The sequence below is a fragment of the Sesamum indicum genome, linkage group LG3 (assembly GCF_026168435.1).
Source record: "Sesamum indicum cultivar Baizhima isolate 11 linkage group LG3, ASM2616843v1, whole genome shotgun sequence".
Classification (NCBI taxonomy): Eukaryota; Viridiplantae; Streptophyta; class Magnoliopsida; order Lamiales; family Pedaliaceae; genus Sesamum; species Sesamum indicum.
In genome coordinates this window covers 20,089,450-20,110,336 of record NC_142659.1, presented here as the reverse complement: position 1 = coordinate 20,110,336, position 20,887 = coordinate 20,089,450, and the positions used below count along the sequence as shown (strand labels likewise).

The 20,887-nt window shown below is 34.2% G+C and overlaps 3 protein-coding genes across 7 annotated transcripts; 2 read left to right on the top strand and 1 right to left on the bottom strand.

Moving 5' to 3' along the window:
• The first annotated feature begins 271 nt into the window (after nt 1-271).
• LOC105158178 (Glycosyltransferase family 29 (sialyltransferase) family protein) lies at nt 272-5,453 on the top strand. Of its 2 annotated transcripts, XM_011074829.3 has the most exons (12): nt 272-527; nt 655-728; nt 1,574-1,663; nt 1,897-1,974; nt 2,251-2,351; nt 3,083-3,275; nt 3,363-3,453; nt 3,529-3,593; nt 3,828-3,982; nt 4,064-4,145; nt 4,548-4,657; nt 5,007-5,453. In XM_011074829.3, the coding sequence occupies exons 1-12, from the start codon at nt 443-445 to the stop codon at nt 5,200-5,202; spliced, it is 1,320 nt and encodes a 439-aa protein (XP_011073131.1). In that variant the 5' UTR covers nt 272-442; the 3' UTR covers nt 5,203-5,453. The 2 variants fall into 2 exon arrangements, with proteins under 2 accessions (XP_011073131.1, XP_088735333.1); XM_088879207.1 differs by lacking the exon at nt 272-527 and having other exon boundaries at nt 694-728; nt 1,913-1,974.
• A 2,570-nt stretch (nt 5,454-8,023) lies between these two features.
• Nucleotides 8,024-11,181, top strand: LOC105158497 (uncharacterized). 2 transcript variants are annotated; one of them, XM_088878283.1, is made up of 2 exons: nt 8,024-9,279; nt 10,622-11,181. In XM_088878283.1, the coding sequence occupies exon 1, from the start codon at nt 8,272-8,274 to the stop codon at nt 9,148-9,150; it is 879 nt and encodes a 292-aa protein (XP_088734409.1). In that variant the 5' UTR covers nt 8,024-8,271; the 3' UTR covers nt 9,151-9,279; nt 10,622-11,181. The 2 variants fall into 2 exon arrangements, with proteins under 2 accessions (XP_088734409.1, XP_011073583.2); XM_011075281.2 differs by lacking the exon at nt 10,622-11,181 and adding an exon at nt 10,327-10,620.
• A 2,890-nt stretch (nt 11,182-14,071) lies between these two features.
• Nucleotides 14,072-18,886, bottom strand: LOC105158175 (long chain base biosynthesis protein 2b). Of its 3 annotated transcripts, XM_011074828.3 has the most exons (12): nt 18,589-18,886; nt 18,381-18,446; nt 17,730-17,818; nt 17,341-17,486; nt 17,131-17,255; nt 16,961-17,054; nt 16,688-16,851; nt 16,156-16,317; nt 15,660-15,786; nt 15,400-15,566; nt 15,160-15,267; nt 14,072-14,683 (listed from the first exon to the last, which is right to left on the bottom strand). In XM_011074828.3, exons 1-12 carry the CDS (start codon nt 18,712-18,714, stop codon nt 14,588-14,590), a joined length of 1,470 nt encoding a protein of 489 aa, XP_011073130.1. In that variant the 5' UTR covers nt 18,715-18,886; the 3' UTR covers nt 14,072-14,587. The 3 variants fall into 3 exon arrangements, with proteins under 3 accessions (XP_011073130.1, XP_020548003.1, XP_088734358.1); XM_020692344.2 differs by lacking the exon at nt 18,381-18,446; XM_088878232.1 differs by lacking the exon at nt 18,589-18,886 and having other exon boundaries at nt 17,341-17,502; nt 18,381-18,398.
• Nucleotides 18,887-20,887: the final 2,001 nt, after the last annotated feature.

Below are 20,887 nucleotides of genomic sequence, written 5' to 3'. Positions count from 1 at the left end.
ATTAAGTACTTCCTCGTTCCTTAAAATTATAGTTATAATTACAAATATACTCCATATTTATGGACAAAATTTTACAGATAAATTAAATTACGATGAGTAATTATAAAAAAAATGTGAGGTGTTTGTGTAATCAGATTTAAAATAATTTAAAAGTGGAACTAAACAAAATCATAGGGACTCCACGGAGAAGCCTAAAACGTTGAGGGGTGGGATTGCTATTATGATAAAATTCGTGGGCGACCCTGAAAAATAACTAACTTGGCTCGCTCTTCACAATTGCCATAGCACGCTGAAACACACAGGACACAGTGGGTTGTAGATCCTTGCAAATATTTATTTCTCTTTCAGATCCATCGAGTAAAGAAAAGCAAAGTCTGTGTTCGACTGAATATCAGATTCTTGTTCTATTTTGGTCGAATTCGAGGGCAAATTGTAGAGTTAGATGAAGCTGTTGCAGCTGTTTGTGATTGCTTTGGTCTCTGGACTTGTAGCCATTCTCATTTATATTACTGGTGTTTCCAATCTTGGTACGCATTTGTTGAAATAAATGAATCTTTAGTTCGTTTGCGGTTAATATTCAGATGATTTTTGTTTTTGTTGGTTAATTTTGTGGCTTTACGTTTGTATGTGAGAATGCTTCTGCTCTAAGTGCAGATGGGCCATCTTATATTTCTAGTGAAGATTTAAAAGCATTGAAATCTCTACAGAGTCATTTCCAGAAGTGTGTGGTGAGTTCTGTTTTCTTTTCGCTCTGTTGATTATCTGTGCAGTGATTGGAAATTTCCACCTAGTCCTTGCTCTCTTGAAATGCTGAAATTTTGGCCAAGGATGATTTTTGGGTGTGTACCAGTCTAATGCTTTTGCCAAGACAAAGTTTTTCATCTGATTGGAAAGAACTTTTCTTTTGAAGTGGAATAGTGGGTGAACTGAATCTGATTGAAATATTCACTTTCGGGTTTTAGAGCCAAATATGTTCTTGAGAATGTGGTGTAAACAAGGAATTAGGTGTCTTTAATTGGGAGAGAGGAGAAGATGACAGCCTAATTAGTTCGTGATCTTACATTCCAGGGCATACCATTTACTGTTAATACAGTGTCGCTTGGTTGCTAGGCTAGACGAGATTCTAAGAGTTGGCTACAATTCAAATTAACAAACGTTCACATGAAACTTAACCTGGCTGCTTTGGAAGCCAAAAGCATGAGGCCAAGAAGTGCCTCCACCTGCATAAGTTACAGTTGTCTTAGATCTTAACCTTCATTTTTTATTTTCTTGGCAAAAGAAGAAACAAGAGTACAGAGCCTCATTTTTCTCTTGAATTTTCATGACAAAAAGAGACTGCAATAATAATGAATTAACAGGACTCATCAGCTATGATTTAGCTTTGAACAGTTGTTTTTTTAAAGGTCTGACTCTATGGTATAGATGGTATTCTTATCTGATTCGCTGTGTTTAAGTTGAATAATCATGGGCCTATATTCTTATGTTCCTGCTAGATTTCTCCAGTTAAATGATTAAGATGTTTCACTTTGTTTTTGTATTGTATAGTTTATCTAATACATTTTGAATCTTGCAGAGTGCAAATGGATTGGGTTTACAAGCTGTAAGTGGCAGAGATAACTGTGAGGTTTCGTTGAAGTTTCCGAGTGACACAGTTCCAAAATGGGTAGGTTTTCTCGAATGCTTTTTGTCGTATTTTGCAACCATTTCATTCTGGTGTATATTCAAATTGCATCTCCCATTTCACAAAATCTGTCCTATAGAATTTGGAGAAATGTATAAGGTTGTTGCAGAAAATTAATATTTTTCTGAACTGGGATGTTATTGGTAGTAATGATTTATAATTATTTATTTTATTGAGCTTTCTCACTGAAGATATTCTGTTAAACATCTAAACAGAAAGATCCCAAAACAGGTGAACTTGAAGGCTTGTCTTTTGATTTTAATCTTTGTGAAGCAGTAGCCACATGGGAACAGGTCAGTGTCCTATCTGCTATTCAAAATTATGAAGAATATTCTAATCATATACAGTCTCTCAGTTACAGCTATTTGTCTACCATTTCAGCATGCCACTGTAATATTATTCTATATGTTAGGAATGACTGAGCATATATATGCTAGAAGTTCCTGTCCATCATTTTGCTTTCTGCTAGATGCATAATTTCTGTTTAGAAGCTCTTGGGTCTGTGTTCTATTCTGGGTTTTAGGTTATCTGCAACAGTTGATTTGTTATTTAGTGAGGGACTTGCTCAGGTGCGAAATAGTACCACTATACTGACTCGGGAGTTCATTGATGCTCTGCCAAATGGATGGGAAGAATATGCGTGGCGCAGGATCAACAAGGGAGTGCTTCTGTAAGTATCTTCCTTTACCTAGGTGCTAGACTAGAAATTTTTCCAGATGTATGTGTTATTATCCATTCAGAGAAGTCCGAGAAAAAGATCGATTGCTTTGAGATCATACACACGGGCGGCTAAGCATCTTGTAGAAATTAATTATGACATTTTTGGTGGCTGATGGCCATGAAGATTTGATTTAAACCTCCATAGTGCTAGAAAATACATCCTTTAAGTGCAGACTTGGTTGTGCATGGTGGTTTAAATTTATTTTTTGTTGAGCGGAATTGTACTTGTAATGTATAATTGAAACTCCGTATGTGCCATACTTGGTAAGATTGTCACCATTCCAGATGAACACTTAAGCTACAGTTTGCAACGTAAAGCTTTTCTATCCATCCTTCATATGGTTTACCAAGCTAAATAGTGGTTTGCTTCTTCTAGTAAGGTTCTCATGAATTTAGTTCTTGTCAGTATAAGCTCGTAACCATGTCCACCTGCACCGATGTCAAACCAAAACAGCCACTATCCATATTAATATTCTGAAGAGCTTCTTTATCTGTACCCCTTTCCTTTCACCATCTCCTCTCAATATATCATTTATAGTGTCTGCAAACCTGATGAAGCTGAAGTTTTTTGGCCTGTGAAAATTTCATTTACATTAATTTAGTAAACATATCTGGCAATCTATGCTGATATTTTTTGTTTATAGTGCTATTTGGACCAGATTTTGAACTCCTTTGCTGCAGGAACCAATGTGAGAATAGAACTCTGTGCATGGAGAAACTCTCTCTTGTGCTACCTGACAGACCACCTTATACACCAAGGCAATTTGGCCGATGTGCTGTTATTGGTAACTCCGGAGATCTCCTAAAAACCAAGTTTGGCCAAGAAATAGATAGTTATGATGCAATTGTCAGAGAGAATGGAGCACCTATAGAGGTTCTCATCCCATATTACAGTTATTCCTATTAAGAACTTTAATCAACAGTTGCCTTTCTCTTGCAAACCACTTTTTGTTTTGTGCAGAACTTCACAGAATATGTGGGTACAAGAAGTACATTTCGCCTTCTCAACAGAGGCTCTGCTAAAGCTCTTGATAAAGTTGCCGAGTTGTATGGTATTATCACATTTCACAAGTCTTGAGGACTTCATCTCACATACAAAAACATACTAATAATTTTGAAACCTACAGACAGGGGAAAGGAGGTCTTGATCGTGAAAACAACAATTCATGATATCATGAGCAAGATGATACGGGTGTGTCTTGTTTCCATTTCTCGCATAACTTAAGTTCCATCCAATCTAATCAGCAATTTTCTTATCCGGGCGTGTATTTTTTGACAAATATAAGCATGAAGATAGTATTATCATAGTCATGAAGAAGGCCAAACTCTGTTTCTGAAGCTTCAGCAGTGGGCTTCGCTATCTTTGTTGGGACACTTTTGAAGTTCACATTACTAATTCTTAATAATTACCTTTTGATCTCTGTAGGAAATTCCTATACTAAATCCGGTTTATCTCATGCTGGGAGCATCCTTTGGTTCAGCAGCGAAAGGCACCGGGCTCAAGGCGCTTGAATTTGCTCTCTCCATTTGTGACACTGTTGATATGTATGGTTTCACTGTTGATCCTGGTTATAAAGAATGGTAAGTACAATGGAAGAAGTTGTTGAACGGTACCATATTGGTTTAAAGTCACTTAATCATGGAGCTATACTGTCATCTTAGGACTAGATATTTCTCGGAGTCGCGACAAGGGCATACTCCTTTGCAGGGTAGGGCGTATTATCAAATGATGGAATGTCTTGGGGTAAGTTCTAAACTTTATTGTTTCTGATTTGAAGTTCTAAGTTCTCATGCTGATGATTTTGCATTTCTTCCTGTATGCTCATGGTAAACTTGCGTAGCTGCCTAAGTGGGTTATCATCTCAAGTATATCCAATGTGTTTGATCACAATGAAAGTCCAGTCTTAATGTTTTGCTGATAAGCTGTTGGCTATCGTCGAATGTGTTGTGAGGAACCTGCAATGTGTTTTATTACGAAAAAGTCCATTCCTTATATTTTTGCTGATATGTACTGAAGATTATCTAATGTGTTGTCTATGTAATTATGTTACTGATCAGATCCGCAGGAGATACTTATCCTTCATGATACGTCTTACTCTCACTAAATTCCACTTTCTAACATTTTCTACTTATTGTTTTCTGTAAGCTTATCAAAATCCATTCTCCAATGCGGGCAGATCCAAATCGAATTGTGAAGTGGGCTCCAAGCCGCAGCTTAATTACTGCTGCCCGGATTGCGTCAGAGAAATTGTTGAGGTAGTCTACTGTTGTTTCTCTGTATTAAAGTTCAGTTACTTTTTACTGTATTTATTACATTGACCAGCTGATTGTGGTTTAGTTCCTTGCACTCTTCATTGCCACTAATGCTTTGACAAATAACCTCCACTGTTAGCTTCTTCCTCAACGTGTTCTATGTAATAGAACACAAAGCAGTCTTCGTAATTATGATAACAGTTGGGTGTTTATGTAATCATAACCTTAACGTTCTGCATGCTTAGGGTTTCACAGTTGGTGAAACTTATCTGTTGTCTTTTTCTGATACAATCATATAAAATATCTTTTATTATCACGCTCGTTCACAACTCTTTTCTGGTTCTCTCGACAGGAGAGTTGGAGCTGGATCTTCAGATCCACTAGCCGCATGTTCCATCACTGCTAAGCAACTAAGAGGCAATTCTGCACTGGAGGTTGGCTCGAGAAAAGCTGCCGTTGAACATAAAAAGTATGTTAGAGGCACCACTATGTATCCACTGGAGCACAATCCGGGACACGGTCTACTCTGCATGGTGCCATCCAGATGAAAATACCTGTTTTAGAGTCCTACACTCTCAGAAGCTTGCAACTTTTTGGTCGGCATAAACTGGTGTGTTCTTTTTGTAGCATTAACTATAATCCCTTTTTGTTTTTCTCACAGTGGTGAAATCTTGAATTGACCCGAAGATACATTTTTCCCCATCAGAGAACGAATACAGAAAAATCAACACAATACCACAGATACTCTTGATATGTAGTTGTTCATTCATTGATATATAACTAAATTAGATACGACTCATACGACCATGTTTTTTTCTGGCTGTCAAACTGTTTCTTGTTTTGCACGTTGGGTTAGCGCCAATTTATGCATTAGAATAGGGATTCAAAGCTCATTTTCCTCTTTCGCACACTCTCAGTACTTGGCATGATGTACAGTAAGCTTCTTCATAAGTTTGACAGTCCTGTTATGCAAACGGCTGCTTGGATTTTTTCTCAACTGTTTGGCCGTGTTATCATTTATCATCAAAGGCAGGTTTGATTTACTTGCTGCACTTTGACGATCGTGGAAGTGAAAAAACTGGCAGCTGAGTAAGGGATTGGATTTTCTTTTCCAAATTCTGTACGTACAAAAATTTCGTTTTGGACACATAATGTGTATATATTGAATGAAACATAAAATGTAAAGTATTGCTATTTTGTAGGTGGATAATATTATTTTTTTCTCTGTAGTATCAAAACTCATTTAAATTTTTTGGTATCACCATATTTTTCCAAAATAATACATTTTTAAAAGATGGCCTTCAAATGTGTTAGTACAGTCATTTCTTCATTAGAATTTACACATTGGTTCAGTATCATATTGATATTATGTGCAAAATTAATGAGTCGTTCAATGCTCAAATTCTCACCTTTTATTTACTTAATTCTTCATAAATAAATTTGATTATTTTTAAGAAATGATAACATAAATGCCGAGTCAACATTCTTTTTGTTTTATAAAAGTTGAAGAAATATCGCTCGTTTCAATTTAGGATTTTATTTTTTAAATGCAACATTTCATTACAGTAACTAAAAAAAATTAAATCCTAATCGAATTTCAAGAAAAGTGGACAAAAAATATTCCGCTAACAAAATATAGAATTAGAAAGGCTTAAGCACTTTAATAATTTGTCAATGATTAAATATAATTTACTTAAATAATTGCTAACTTATATATTTATACTTATAATTAAATTAAAATGAAAATAAATAATAAAACAACTATCAATTGTTCAGAAGCAAAACATAAAATCATATATACTAAATTCATTTTACCACTAGGGACTAAAATAGTATAAGCTACTAAATAATGATTTTTTTAATAAATACCAAAAATAAAAAAACCGTAGAAAATGTAATAATAATAGAAATATCATAATCGAGTTTTTTTTTTTAAAAATAATAATTAGATGGAAAATATGAAATCAAGAGTCTAAAATAAGACAAAATATGTTGACTGGGATCAATAAAATGCTTTTTAATAAGTTTAATATTTCTTTATTTTTAGTACCTAAGGGATAGAATAGACTTTTAGTATGTTTAGTTTTTTTTATTTTGCTTTTGAATGGCTGATGACAATTTCGTCATTATTCCCACTTTTCTTTACTAATAAAAAATTATGAATTATCAAAATACATGACTTTTTTTTAATCAATAAAAAATGTCAAAGTGGATAATTTTTTTCAATTTTACCCCTCTATTAGGATTTCACGGTTAAAAATTCGTTTGATTTAGGTGAGAGGAAAATGAAAGTGAAAGGGAAAGAACGAGGAAAAAAATTAATAATTTTTTTTTTCAAATTGTTTGGTATATAATTGGAAGGTGAGTAAATATCAAATACTTTGATTTGTTTGGTATGAGGAAAATAGATTGAGAAGAAAGTACTATTTTTTTGTAATTTTATTGAATAATTCTTCTTTTCATATGTATTAAGAAATAAATAAACTAATATTATACTAATATAATTTTAATTTATCAAAATTTTAAAACCTTATTAATAAAAAATTATCAAACAAGAAAAATATTTATCATTGATTTCAATGCAATAGTTTTTTTTCAGTAATTTTGTTATTATTTTCTCTGGTGATTATGTTTAATACTATTCACAGGAATTGAAAAAAAATTATATATATATATGGACAATAAAGTAAATAAAAATATAATATATACTTTTTTGTCTTTTTGCTCTTATATTTTCACTTTTCCTCCTAATTTTGAACAAAAATAAAATTGGACTTCAAAAAGGTTTTATATGAATAAAGTTTTACTTTCCCTCTATCTCTTCTCCTTAACCAAACACCAAACTATTTTTTATATATTCCTTTTTACTTCCACTTTTCAACCCGACAAAAAATCTATACTATCGAATATTCCAATTTATTCTTTATTTATCCTTTAATTCATTATATTTTATCAAAAAAAATATCCATATTAGTAAATTTTAGTATTTTTTAAATTATTCTATAATTACAATTTTCTACGTCATATACTAAAGTTTTTATAATTTTTTGTAAAATTATTTTGAATAATTAATTGTCTATGTGTATCTATATTATTACAAGAGAAAACTCTTTTACTGTACCAAAATTTTAATACCTATCCTTACCCTTCCATTTATTTCTTCTCTAAAAAATAATTTTTAATACCTATCATCAACTACCATCCTAGCAAATATGTCGTATGTATACGATTATTTTAAAGACGAGGGATTGTTAGCTGCGCATCGAAAAAATAAAAAATAAAAAAAAATAATATAAGAAACTAATAATAAAAAAAGAAGGAGTACTAAAAACCCGATTTTAGTTACAGCTGCCACCAAAATAATATTAATTTTACCAGAAAACGTGGCTTCTCCTCCCAATTCCTGCTCAAACAGAATAGCACCTTTCTCGGTACTCTCTCCACACACCCACCCACACACTCACAACTCTTCAGCTCGCCGGCTCTCTGTTTTTGTTCACCCTACCGCTTCACTTCATTCTCTCTGTTTAGTATTTTCTTGGACAAACAGCCCACATAGAGTTTTAATGTTTATTCAGAAGGAAAAGAGAATTTGAGAACTGACGGCTAGGAGACCAATGCAGAACGGCGGAGGAGAGGCAGCTGCAGCGGAGGTGAACGTAGGGCCGACGAAGAGGATGCGGCGCCCGAGCGTTAGGCTGCACCAGCCGTATTACGAGAACCCGGGCCATCGCAAGCTGCGGCAGCAATGGAAGGCTATTAAGGAAGACAAGGGAGGAGCCAGGAAGCCTCGGACTGCCAAGACTGCGCATGCGAAAAACAAAAAGAATGATGGCGTGAGTGACAGTAGTAAAGGTGAAATGGAGGGCTTGAATTTTGATGATGATGTAGCGATTGGGAATTGGAAGAATTTCAATGCCGCTAACAGGGATAGGGATTTCAAGAGGAAGAGAGTCAGGCCCTCCAGTTCCAAGAAATGGGCTTCGATGAATTCTCGTGACAATGAAGATCCGGAGATTGAGAAGTTTCCTTTGTCTAGTGGTGGTGAGAGTGGAAAACAAGGGGAAGCGGAGGAAGGAGAAGAAGAAGAGAATTTGGGTGGGAATGGGATCAACAGCAATTTGGTGGTTGAAAATTCTGACCCATCTAGCCCGAATTGCTCGTTTGGTGATGATGACGGTAATGATAATGATAATGTAGGTGGGAATTTGCGAATGAAGCAGAGGGGTTGGGGGAATGGTCCTTATTCGGATCAAATGGGAGATGAGGGGAGGACTGGAGAAGGAGAAAGTTATAGGGATAGGGATGGTGTGAGGGTGTGGTTGAATGAATTGGGCTTAGGCAAGTACGCGACCCTGTTTGAGGTTCATGAGGTGGATGATGAGGTTTTACCGTTCTTGACTCTTGAAGATCTCAAGGATATGGGAATCAATGCAGTTGGGTCACGCAGGAAAATGTTTTCCTCCATTCAGAAGCTCAGTAAAGGTTTTATGTGAATTTTCGTGATGATTAATTGTGGCAAGACATCATTAGAGAAGAATTGAGTTAGTAGTTTGACTTGATAATGTAGCAAGAAAGGGGTACGGAGGTGAAAACTTGGTTGACATGCAGTTCATAATTTGCTGGTAACTTGTTTCAGCCTTACTTTTGGTAGTGAGCAGGTTAATTTTGTTTTGCATGTATGCTGTCTTAGTTTGTTTATGCTGACTTACCGGGGGAAGTTATGTTAGTGACTAGTAGTTATCTTATGATGCAGCTGTATATACGATCTCAATAACAAATTTTTGTAGCTGTCTGGAATGGATTAGTCATGTTGAAGTTGATAATAGTTGGTATTGCCTATGATGATAATCATCCTCCTTTTGACATTCTGTTTTGGATAATGGCTTCTGTTTGTGGTACTGTTGGTATAATTGGTGCACTTTGTGTGTAAACTCATGTAACAAATGCCTTCTTTGCCGTTCATTAACATGAGATGATTCATATAGAATTTATATGACCTTTTTTAATATATAAGTTGAAGCTTAGAGAATTTGTTAGTAGGAAAAGTTGAGCTGGTATGATGCAAAATTTATTGGACCTACAGCATGATTTAAAGTAACCGTTCCTAATTACTGCAAAAGGCAGTTTACACACAGATTAGGCCTTAATAGCACGATTACTTTCAAGTAGATGATGGAGTTTGTTTGGCTATCATCTTCAAAGGCAGACCTTGGCTGAAACTGTTGTATGGTTAATGATTTGTTTATATGGTATATTTGGATATTGTCATAGGTTACAGTCTCCAGGCACTAAGGCTTGCTTGCTAATGCATCCTTTCATTGACTTACCTCAGTAAGCTATGCCTTTCTTTGGTCTGTATGCCCACATATTATACTGTGGGCCATCTTATTAGCCACAGGCACTGTGGTCGCATGCTAGTTCAAGTTACTTTTAGAATATTTGTTGATGCGTTATACGGAATTTCACTGAATAGGCATAGCTGATGTTTTCAAATCCTAGCCCTAGACTATCATCCGATTAGGATTTGTTTATGGTCAGCTGCTATTTCAAATTTTCAGTGAGGGGAAGTGTACTTTCAAGGGCTGATATGTTGGAGCTGATGCCATTTTAGTTATCTTTTCCTTTTCTAAAATATCTCATAAGGAGATTGAAGTTTGCTCTTCCACCAGGTGACTGGCAAGCGCAAAATGGTCAAGAAGATTATCAAATTGAGTGCTTTGGACTGCTGAAATACACTTAAAACATTATGGATGTGATATAATTAATCAGGAGATGCTATTTATCTGATAAATTGGGATGCTTTGATGCTTTCCATACTGTAGGAAAACACAAGAGTACTTGTATGTAGAAACTGGGATTATTTGCTGAGAATGTCTGTTACCGAGTGCTTCTGTAGCTCATTGATGCAATGTCTGTCCCTGCGATGTTGATCATCTGAAGAAGTTTGTAATTTTCCTGCGACAGGTTTCATGTCTTCAAGAATTGAATCTAGTTCTTGCTTGATGGTGTAGTGCACACATGAAGCAAATGTTGTTTATACATTGCTGGAGTTTCTAAACCACTTGTATCGGTCTTATAGATGCTACTCCTGGTATTTAATACACCGGCTAGTTAGATAATTGCCATATACGCCACTTTCTAATAAAAAGGTATGCGGCAATCATATATGTGTTCACTGTATAAAGCATCTGATGTAGCATGAATTTGGCTTGCTTCTATCAGCTGTCGTTATTTTCGTCCTGGTTCATTTAGCTGGTGGATTCTAGCCTACTGTTGTCGAACTGTGCTCTACCTGCACTGTCACTGCAAAAGATCACTCACCCTAGATGATTGTGGTGTTCTTGATTTATGTAAACTTTGCGGAGGGGAGTGATCAATCATTCACCCAAATGTCGTTATTAGAAGAAGAGTTTGAACTCGTCTTTTGCTGCTTCTCACTACCAACGAACTCCACTGACCCTCGGCGACTCCTTCAGCATCCTATTATCGTTACATTGCATTATCGAACCACCCAAATTGGAATATGACCATTAGATATGATCACCATGATTCCATGTATTTAATTTCCTTTAAGTTTTAGACAAATTTGGATTGTCGACGTAGATATATTGTATTTGAAAAATTAACATACTTTTTTGTGACATTTTGGGATGAAATTTTTGAATTTATTTCAAATTCAAAATTCTCACCATTTTTTCTCTTGCGCCTATCTGAATATCTTTGGATTGAACTTATGACAATTCCTTCACAAATTTCGTTCCAAAATTTCAAAAAGAAATTGATTTTTTTTATTTAATTCCAAACAATCCTTAATTTTAAAGGTATCAAATCGTCCATCAAAACAAGAAAGTTATAACTAGTTTAATTAGAAATAGTTTTATGAATTATTTTATAGTTGTATATACACATACAAAATCTTGTAATAAATAACAATTTAAATTTAATCTAATCTAAATTATTGTATCGTTTTTCATTCTGATTAATTTTTCGAACAGAATGACCATCCGCAAATACTAGAATTTGAATTTGATCTATCTATATATATATATATGATGTAATTAATATAAAATAATTGAAGATTGATATGTACATATATATATATATATATTCAGATTTTGAGGGCTTAATTGTAAAGGTATGATGCAAGAGAGTGAAAACACAAATAAGAGAAGCACTCACATTTATACTATTATTTGTAATGACTTTCCAATGGATTTGGAGACGACATATAGCCTTTGAAACGATCATTTTCAGAAAGTTTTTCGGACGGATTTTATGAAGACATAATCTAGCCATTAGAAATTCGCTATTGGAGTTTTTGACCATCATTTGGCGCCCAAAATTTTTTTTTTGGTGCTTTACCGTCACAAAAAATTGTTAAGTGGGTACAAATTTCATTTGGAAATTTTTGACGGTTGACATGAGTTTGGAATTTCGTCCCAAGATTAAAAAATAAAAATATCGACTAATTTTCTAGCGATTAGTAACATACATATTTTCACGTTCTATTTTCTAACAAAATTTGTAATAATTATTTATTTTTTCTTGACGGATTGTACAATTCCTCAATCTATTGAATGATTCCGTCAAAAAATAGTAAAATTCATTACAAAACTGTCCAAACTTGGGACGAATTTTGCAACTACTTTCGGCCGTCCCAAATTTTTGTAATAATAAAATCATTTTGTTGTGCATACGAAACTAGGAGTCCAAGCTTATTCTTAGAAATTATTGTATATAAATATTATTATTACTGTTGTTGTTGTTGTTGTTATATTTTAATGTTGTAACAATTTTTAGATAATGAAGATTATTCAGTTATTTCAATATAGTTATGTTATATATATATATATTGATAGTTTATTTATTTTTATCTTGATTGAATATAAATATTACTTTGATTAGAAACTTATTACAATTATGAATAGATGAAAAAAATTACATATTTCAAATTTTAGCATATAAAAGTACTTCATTTGGGCTTGAATAATACATTTAAAGTGTTTACTTATAGATCTCGAAATAAATTTAAATTTAATTAATAGTAAAGTTGTTAGTGATTCTTACTTATATTTTGATCTTTTCATAAATAAACCTTTCAGATGAATCTAGTTTTCATTTAGCAAGTTTTATAATGATTATATTTCAAACTTAAAAATTGAATAACTGCAATAACAAAATATTAATACTTATAACTAAAAAAATCAAAATTTAAATTAAACTTGAAGAGGAACATAAGAAAATAATATTCTACTTTCTTTCAAGCTTTATTTTACTTAGAGTTGATTAATAAGATAAAAGATTTAAAGTTAAAAGTGAGATAAAAGTAAAATTTTATTTTCATTGTTGCTATATCATGATCATCAAGGTATAATAATATTTATTGAATTATAAGAGTTTTACTGAAAAAAGTATTTGGCAACAAAATTAAACTACAATAAAAAAGTACCAAGTCAAAAAAAATAAAATAAAATGAAGATGCTTATTTTAATTACTTTATGTATTATTACATTGTAAAGTATACGATGTGCATACTTGTTAAATTTTTGTATGCATTATTTCTCTATATAACAAATCAATCAATATATTTATTTTTCAATTTACGTCATTACATATCCTACACACACATGCATGTACATGTCTTTGGGCGTGTACTTTTTAGTGTATTTATTGTGTATGTATATAATTATTTTAAGTGAAAGTTAATTATATGAATTGAAATTTCCTTATACTAAAAAGATGTATATATTGCAGGTGGAAATATAAACTTAATACAAATAATAAATAAAATGGAAAAATTACCTTATTTTTAACTATTTGGTTTTACTTTGTAAAAATAGTAATTTGTTTTAAAGTTTTAATTAATATATTTTGAATTATAAATTTATTTTATTATTGTAATGTAACAACTTTTATTAAAATAATATGCATCACGTGCAACGCATGTGCTTCTCACCAATACTTATAAAATGTTCTAAATAAGTTTAGCCATCCGTCATCATCACCAAATGAAATCTTGGGTGTATGTCTATTTCTACTGTACTTTATTGTTTATTTGTCTTGTTTAGACGTATTTGTTGATTTGAAATATCAATATATTTAATTAATTTTTATTATGAATAATATAATAAATCACATATTATAAAAGAAAACGGTTCACATTTTGTTGATGGGATATCAATTACAATGGTAAAAATTTCACTATATACTTACCATTCCGAGCTGATTATGGAGATAAATGAATCTTAAATTATTGCCTTAGCTCTTTTTTAGTTTTCTCTCAAGTAAGTTTACTTTGTTACTGACGTTAGTTTCACAGTTTTAGGCTTCAAAATTTGTAATAGAAGTACTAATTTGTAAGAAATTGTCTTTTCATCTCCTAAAAAAAGTTAGAGCATGTAAAATTATATGTCATAATATCAAATAGGACGCATAGTAATTAAACTTGGCGTCTGAAAATGTTTAGTATTCGAAGTACATACAAGTTCAGAAGGAACGGAACTGGGGTTAGAGAGGCCTGCAGCATATGAATTACACTGCTGGACTTAAGTTGTGAAATCCAGCCTGCTCTAGACTGTAGCTACAACAGAGTAAATGTATTTTTATGGCAACCAATTCCATACAAGTTCCCACAGTATTTAGGCCACTGCAAAAAACAAAGAAGATAGACCAGAATGGACCACAACCTTATGGGAAAACTTGACAACATACACAGTTACAGAGATGCATTTCTCGATGTCGTGTTAGCAACTTACCACTTGGATAGACCACAACTTCCCGTATACGAATTAAACTAAATGAAACTTCACAGCTTGCAATTCACATCTATAACCACTGGAATTGGCATAGCATGCTATCGATTAAATCCTGATGGTGACCATTCTAAACCTGCTTCTTGGAGATCTTGGAATCTCTTGGAAAGATATCTCCTCAGTCCATCTTAATTCCTTCTCCCTCCAGCTGCTGTTTCTTAGGCTCGGCAGGGAAGTATTTTACACCTACCATGTCACCAACCCTGCTGATTACCTGATAGAAATACAAAGTTCCAACAGTAAATTATAGAATGAAAAAGCCTGTTGTCTTTCCTTAAGTCGTACAAATGGAAATTGCCACCAAAGGATATGCAATTTCATAAGGGGAAATGGAGAAAAGGCAAAAAATCAAATTCAGGTCAGTTTATCTATCTATCTATGATTTCCAGTTGCACCATGTTAAGTCGGCACAGGCATGTGCAATTGTTCTCCAGATTTCTCATTGAATATGAAGGTCCTAAACTACTTGTAAATCACATGGAATGGTTATGTGTGATGCTATGCCAATCATAACCTCGCTGGGAGTTGTAGTTATAAACTGTAACATTGCAATTATAATGTGTTTGATAGTTCATGATCCATTAGCATCTCATGTCAGTACATATTGGCTAATTTGAGAAAGAAAAAAGTAAAAATAGGAGCGGTTTAGAAAGGCTAGGAAACTTGAGAGCTATAAGATAAGATTCTAACCTCCAAAGCTTTAGTAAGGTCTTCTCTTGTATGAGCAGCAGAAATGCAAATCCGAGCACGGGCTAACAGTAAAGGGGTGGCTGGAAAAGCCACCGTCACAACAGCAACCTATGTTGCATTATCACAGGTCATGACATGGAAGAAAACTTCAAGGCAAAATAGGAGAAGCAACAAAACAAAAAAGGAGATGACGGAAGCTAAACAAGAGGGTAGAAGGGAAGCAAAAACAAAAGATCTTACATTCCGTTTGAGGCACTCTCGTGAAAATGCAGGAATTTTTGCAGGGTTGTAGAGCATTATGGGCATTACAGGGGAGTCGTTATCACCCAGAACCTCAAAGCCCATTTTCTGCAATTCTGACCGAAAAAAGTTGCTATTTTCCCGAATCCGTGCTAGTTTCTGAGCCCCTGTATTGACATAATGCAGAAAGTGAGTAACTTGGAGATAGACAACGAAAAACATGGTCTTGTGTAGCAAACAAAGGGCAGAAAGATCCCAACCTCTGCTAGAACCATCTTCTCCAAGAATAACCTTAATGGAAGACATGATTTGTTGTGCAGCTGGTGGCGATATTGATGTTGCATAAAGATGAGCAGGGCAGTTGTGCTTCAAGTATTCAATAAGTTCCTAAGGAAGGGATATGGAATGTTAGAATGCACCATTAACGGAGCAATAAGTAGGAATTTCTGTGATGTTACCTAATGCATAATTCCATTAAGTTGAAAAGAAATGCATTTCTCCTGGCCAGGAAATCCTCCATTTTCCTTCCTTAATTTGAACTAACGATTTAAGCAATTTATTTTAAAAATGAGGTTTATTTTTTAACATTCACATGCAAGAAAGCAAACTCTTTAAATAAATTCCTATGCAACCAATTGATACTACTTAAAAGCACACACGTTATATTTCCATTGCCAAGTTTGCCCGCTTAAGATTATAAATAAACTAACATGTCAGATTTACAAGCTTAAACTAAAAAATACTAATTAAATTAACCTTAGATCCCGCAATATAACCACCGCATGATCCAAATGATTTAGTGAAAGTTCCCATCATAATATCTATGTCAGCAGTATCAACACCTAGGAGGTCACAAACACCCCTTCCAGATTTTCCAACAGCTCCAATGCTGTGAGCCTCATCCAGATAAATATAAGCCTGATACAAAAGGAAAATTATACGAAAGATAAGGCATATCAGATATTGAACCAAAGAATGAACCATGGAACAGGAGACAACAAAAACCAAAAGTAGAAGAGCACAAATTGGCATTTAGCAGGACCCGAAAGCTGAAGACTTGAATTTCTATCTTTGAAAAAATAGGTACACCTGATGATTAGCTAATCTTTATCCCATGTCAGATTCTGGATAAAGAGGCTAGTCAAAACAAGGACCAAAACACCATTGGACCAGTTTAATGGAAAAACTGTTTTGAATTCCCAAGCCAAGTAAACTGCATATATTATTTAAAATATTAGAATGCTGGCAATTAGCAACTGCAAAAGTAGTATCTTGCAGGAATATGTACCCTGTATTTCTTGCATATGGAAACAATTTCAGGAAGCTGGCACAGTTCCCCTTCCATGCTGTAGATTCCCTCCACTACAACAATTATCTTTTTCCATGGTCTGTGTGTTCTGGGCTGTCCCTCAGCAATTTGTTCCCTTAGAACTTTCTCCAAGTGGGACGGTGCTACAGAAAAGATTATTAACAGTTAAACCAGTAGAATCAATCATTCAATTATTTATCAATATATATATATATATATATATGTAAAATAAACAGACAGCCTTAAACCTACTATTATGCTGAAAAACTCGAATAGTTGCCCCAGATCCTCGAGCACCATTAACTATAGAGTTATGGTTCAGAGAATCACTGATTATCAAGCCTCCCTGCAAATTTCCAAATAAATTAAGCATTACACACTACTGCGAAATGTGGGGGTTAATATTAGTCAACTGCCTGTACCTTCCCAATTAATACAGGAAGAATGGCGGAATTTGTTGCATAACCCATGCCAAATACTACAGCAGCCGGTTTTCCCACAAAATTTGCTACACACTCTTCTAATTCAGCATGCAGTGTTGTTGTGCCTGATCACATGGTTCCATTTATCAAAACATCAGTCTACATGCATTCCAAGGAACGGATAGCGATATTATCAGGAAACACATCTACCTCCATCAACTCGGGTACTGCAGGTGCTCGCAGAAAATTTCTTCAAGGACTCAATAACACGAGGTGTGCAGTATTCATCTGCTGCAGCAAATCCTAGGTAGTTATATGATCCCAAGTTGAGGCATCTGTCGACTCTTGTGGTTCGCCTGAAAAAATAAAATACTAATAGCAGTTATATTAAAAAGTGGGGTTTAAGTTGAAAAACCATGTGCTTGCACATGACGTTTGCATTTATGCAATTCTAGCCGCAAATGTGCCCTCACAGATAAAATGGTGGCAGAGTAGACAACTCGTAATAGTATTTAAAGTTAACAAACCACAAACCAGGTAGTTGTAGCAGGAAAAGAAAATACACAATACTGACTATGAACTTGGTGCAAGATACTTACTTTAACGTTTTGTTATAGTCATTGGAGATACGCTCCACCACATCAAACCAAGCATCAGGAGAGCTACATATTGGCCGGTTAAAGCAATCCTGCAAATAAATGTTTTTTGTAAAGTGAAAAACGTGTAATAGTGACTTTTTTAATAATGTAGAGAGGAAATCATAAAATTCCCTATACAGCTGAAATTCTGCTGTGTTCAACTATTAATGAAGTCCAGTCTGGGAATGCCTGTTTAAGATTCATGTTTTTTGACACTTTAGATGATACTTATTGTTCTGACCTCTATCTTTTCTCCAAATAGAAGACAAAGTTGACAAACTAAGCGTGCTGAAAGAACAACTTTTCCCCCTTTCTTTTCTATGATTTGCCACTCCGAAACTACTAGAAATCAACTTCACATACAGAATTTTTACCACCAACTAAAAGAAAGAAAAGAAAAGGAAAGAACTCAATCCCAAATGAAAATAACTTTATCAATTTAAAGGGAAACCAGACTCATTGGCAAGAAATACAACACAGACAAAAGTATATCACTGATTACAACACGCCTTGCACACAGATCACCTGAAAAATTCACCCAAAACGACACTAAAGCATCCAAACAAAATAAAACAAAATTGTTCACGAAAAAGCTAAAATTGAAATAAGCACCTGAATTCTCAAATACAATCGCCGAATGTAGAAATCCTCGAGCCCCAAACAGATGGGCGCATACCCCTTCATTTTCCAAAACAAAAAACGAAAAACACAAACACACATCAACAATTCAAATCCAGCGACAAAAACCAGAACGCAGACACGCACACAACTACACACTTATTCCTATGCAGACATCACCCAGCACGCACGACGCGAATACCTCAAGGCTGTTATGGGACCACCAATCGAAAATCTTCCGAAAAAAATCGCGCAGCTGGCCGAATGCAAAGAGAAGGCCGTAGCTGAAGTAGGTGGTCAAGGCGGTAAGGTAAGGGATTGTAATCATCTTGAAATGGACGACAGCGGTGTGATCTGGATTCTATGGAGGAGCAGAGGAAATCCCAACAAGACAGAGAAGAGAAAGAGACAAGTATGGAGGGAGAGGATTCGGTTTGACCCGCTCCCACCTTTTGCCTTTTATTTCTTTGTTTCCCGTTATTGTCGTTATTTCCGTTTTTCTCTTTGGCGGCGATGAGACATTTCTTCTTATAGTCCATGTGCATATATAACAACGTGATGAACTAGGTGTAGGTAAATGCGTCATCAAATAAACGGTGATTACTTATCTGGATTATTTTTATTAAAACTAGTTATTAAATACGGACATATAATTTTTTAATTAAAATTATTAATATTTAATATTGACTTGTTAGGTTTATTGAAATTAATTAATATTAAGACATTAGTTGTATTATTTTTTACAGATAATTGAATTTTTGTAAATTATTTTTTTAGTATATATATTTTAATTTTTTTGTAACATTTGTATATTCGACAAGGTTTTTTAAATAATGACACATAACAAATAAAAAAAATTGAATTAATTAGAAATATCAGCGACGTTAATACATTAATATAGAAGTAGAAATACAATAAATAAACGAATAAGAATAAAAGTTCAAAATTCTTGATTAAAAATTTGCCAAATACTTCAAAATAAAACTAAGTTAGTGTAAGTTGGTAATGGCTAACCAACCAAGTTGTTAACGCTAGAGAACAACTTTTATAGAAAGCATCATTTTGCTACTTTTGGATCTCATGAAAAATTCTTTAACGCCCTAAATGAAATATTGGCTTTTAAATTTTAAAAAAAAAGGGTTAAATACACTTTACGACCCTGAATTATGTATAACGTGCATTTATATGCACCCTTCAGGTATGTTACAATTGAACACAAATACACGGAATGTAAGTATTTTCTACCTTTCTCGTTGTCTTTGCATCCTGATTTACAGTTAATTTCGTCTTCTACATCACTGGAGAAAATTTCCTTCCTAACAAAACAAAGCAATTTTCGAAAACAAAACAATTAACATTTCGGAAATATGGAGAAATATAAAATCATCCTTATATCCAGAACCAAATACAATTTCCAAACATAAACAACTTGTTAATGTTAAATGGCACCCTCACCATCATCTTGGATCAAGTTAAATATTGATGGAAGTGCGTTACAAAATCCAGGATACTCAGATCAGGTGGAACATTAAAAAATCAACTTTTGCATTCTCAACAGGAATAAGCACAAACTCTAGTGCTGAAATATGGGCTCTACGGCAAGGAATGGAAATTGCAATAGAGAAAGGTTTTACAAAGCTTATTTGGTTATTTTGCAGGAACATGGATCCACCCATGCATCTTCGTCCGCTGTTGCACTGGAATAGATTCCAGGACATCAAATTTCTTTTTGGATATCGGGGAGTAAATTGTCAACGAATTTACTAGCTGGCAAGCCAACTTTTTTGCAATAGCCTCTTTGATAGCTATTCAAGTTTCTTGCAGAATATTTTGTATTTTGACATAAAAAATATATCACTTCCCATGATGTACAAAGTTTTTGATTTGAATAATGAAGTAGTTTTGGTTTGTTAAGAAAAAAACAAAGAGATCAAGATATATGCTCTTATTTCTCAAGACACGTGGGAACTTGAGCCTAAATGGTTGATATATATGTAGTATCTTTTAAGTGGGTATTTATAATTAAGCATCGTGCTTGTGGGATCATTGATTGATGAAAGGTTTCACGGCGTTGACTATTTCAAGGCATTCTCCTGTATTGCTTGTCTCGGTTTCGTGTTGTGTTCTCCTTGGTTATCAATCAGGAATAGCTCATGTCTATGATCTACATACGAACCCTCGATCCTAGCTAGTTCTGGAGGAAAGAAACAGAGATAGAACAGAAGAGACGGTCTAGCATGATGAACAAGAGCCAGTCAGGATAGCCAACGGATGACGCCTAGAAACCCTTTTCAGCTTTCATCCTGCACTTGATCAAAGATCAATTACACAAACTTACGTACGTATGAACGGTTGATGGAATTTAGGCAAGTCATCCTTGGCTACCAAACTAGGCTCTTAGTCTTCATACAAGACCTCTCCTCTTTCGACGTATGCACGAAACGCTCTCCTTTCTGCTGTTACATTCCATTGCCCGATGAGTATATATAGACGGTGAAAAG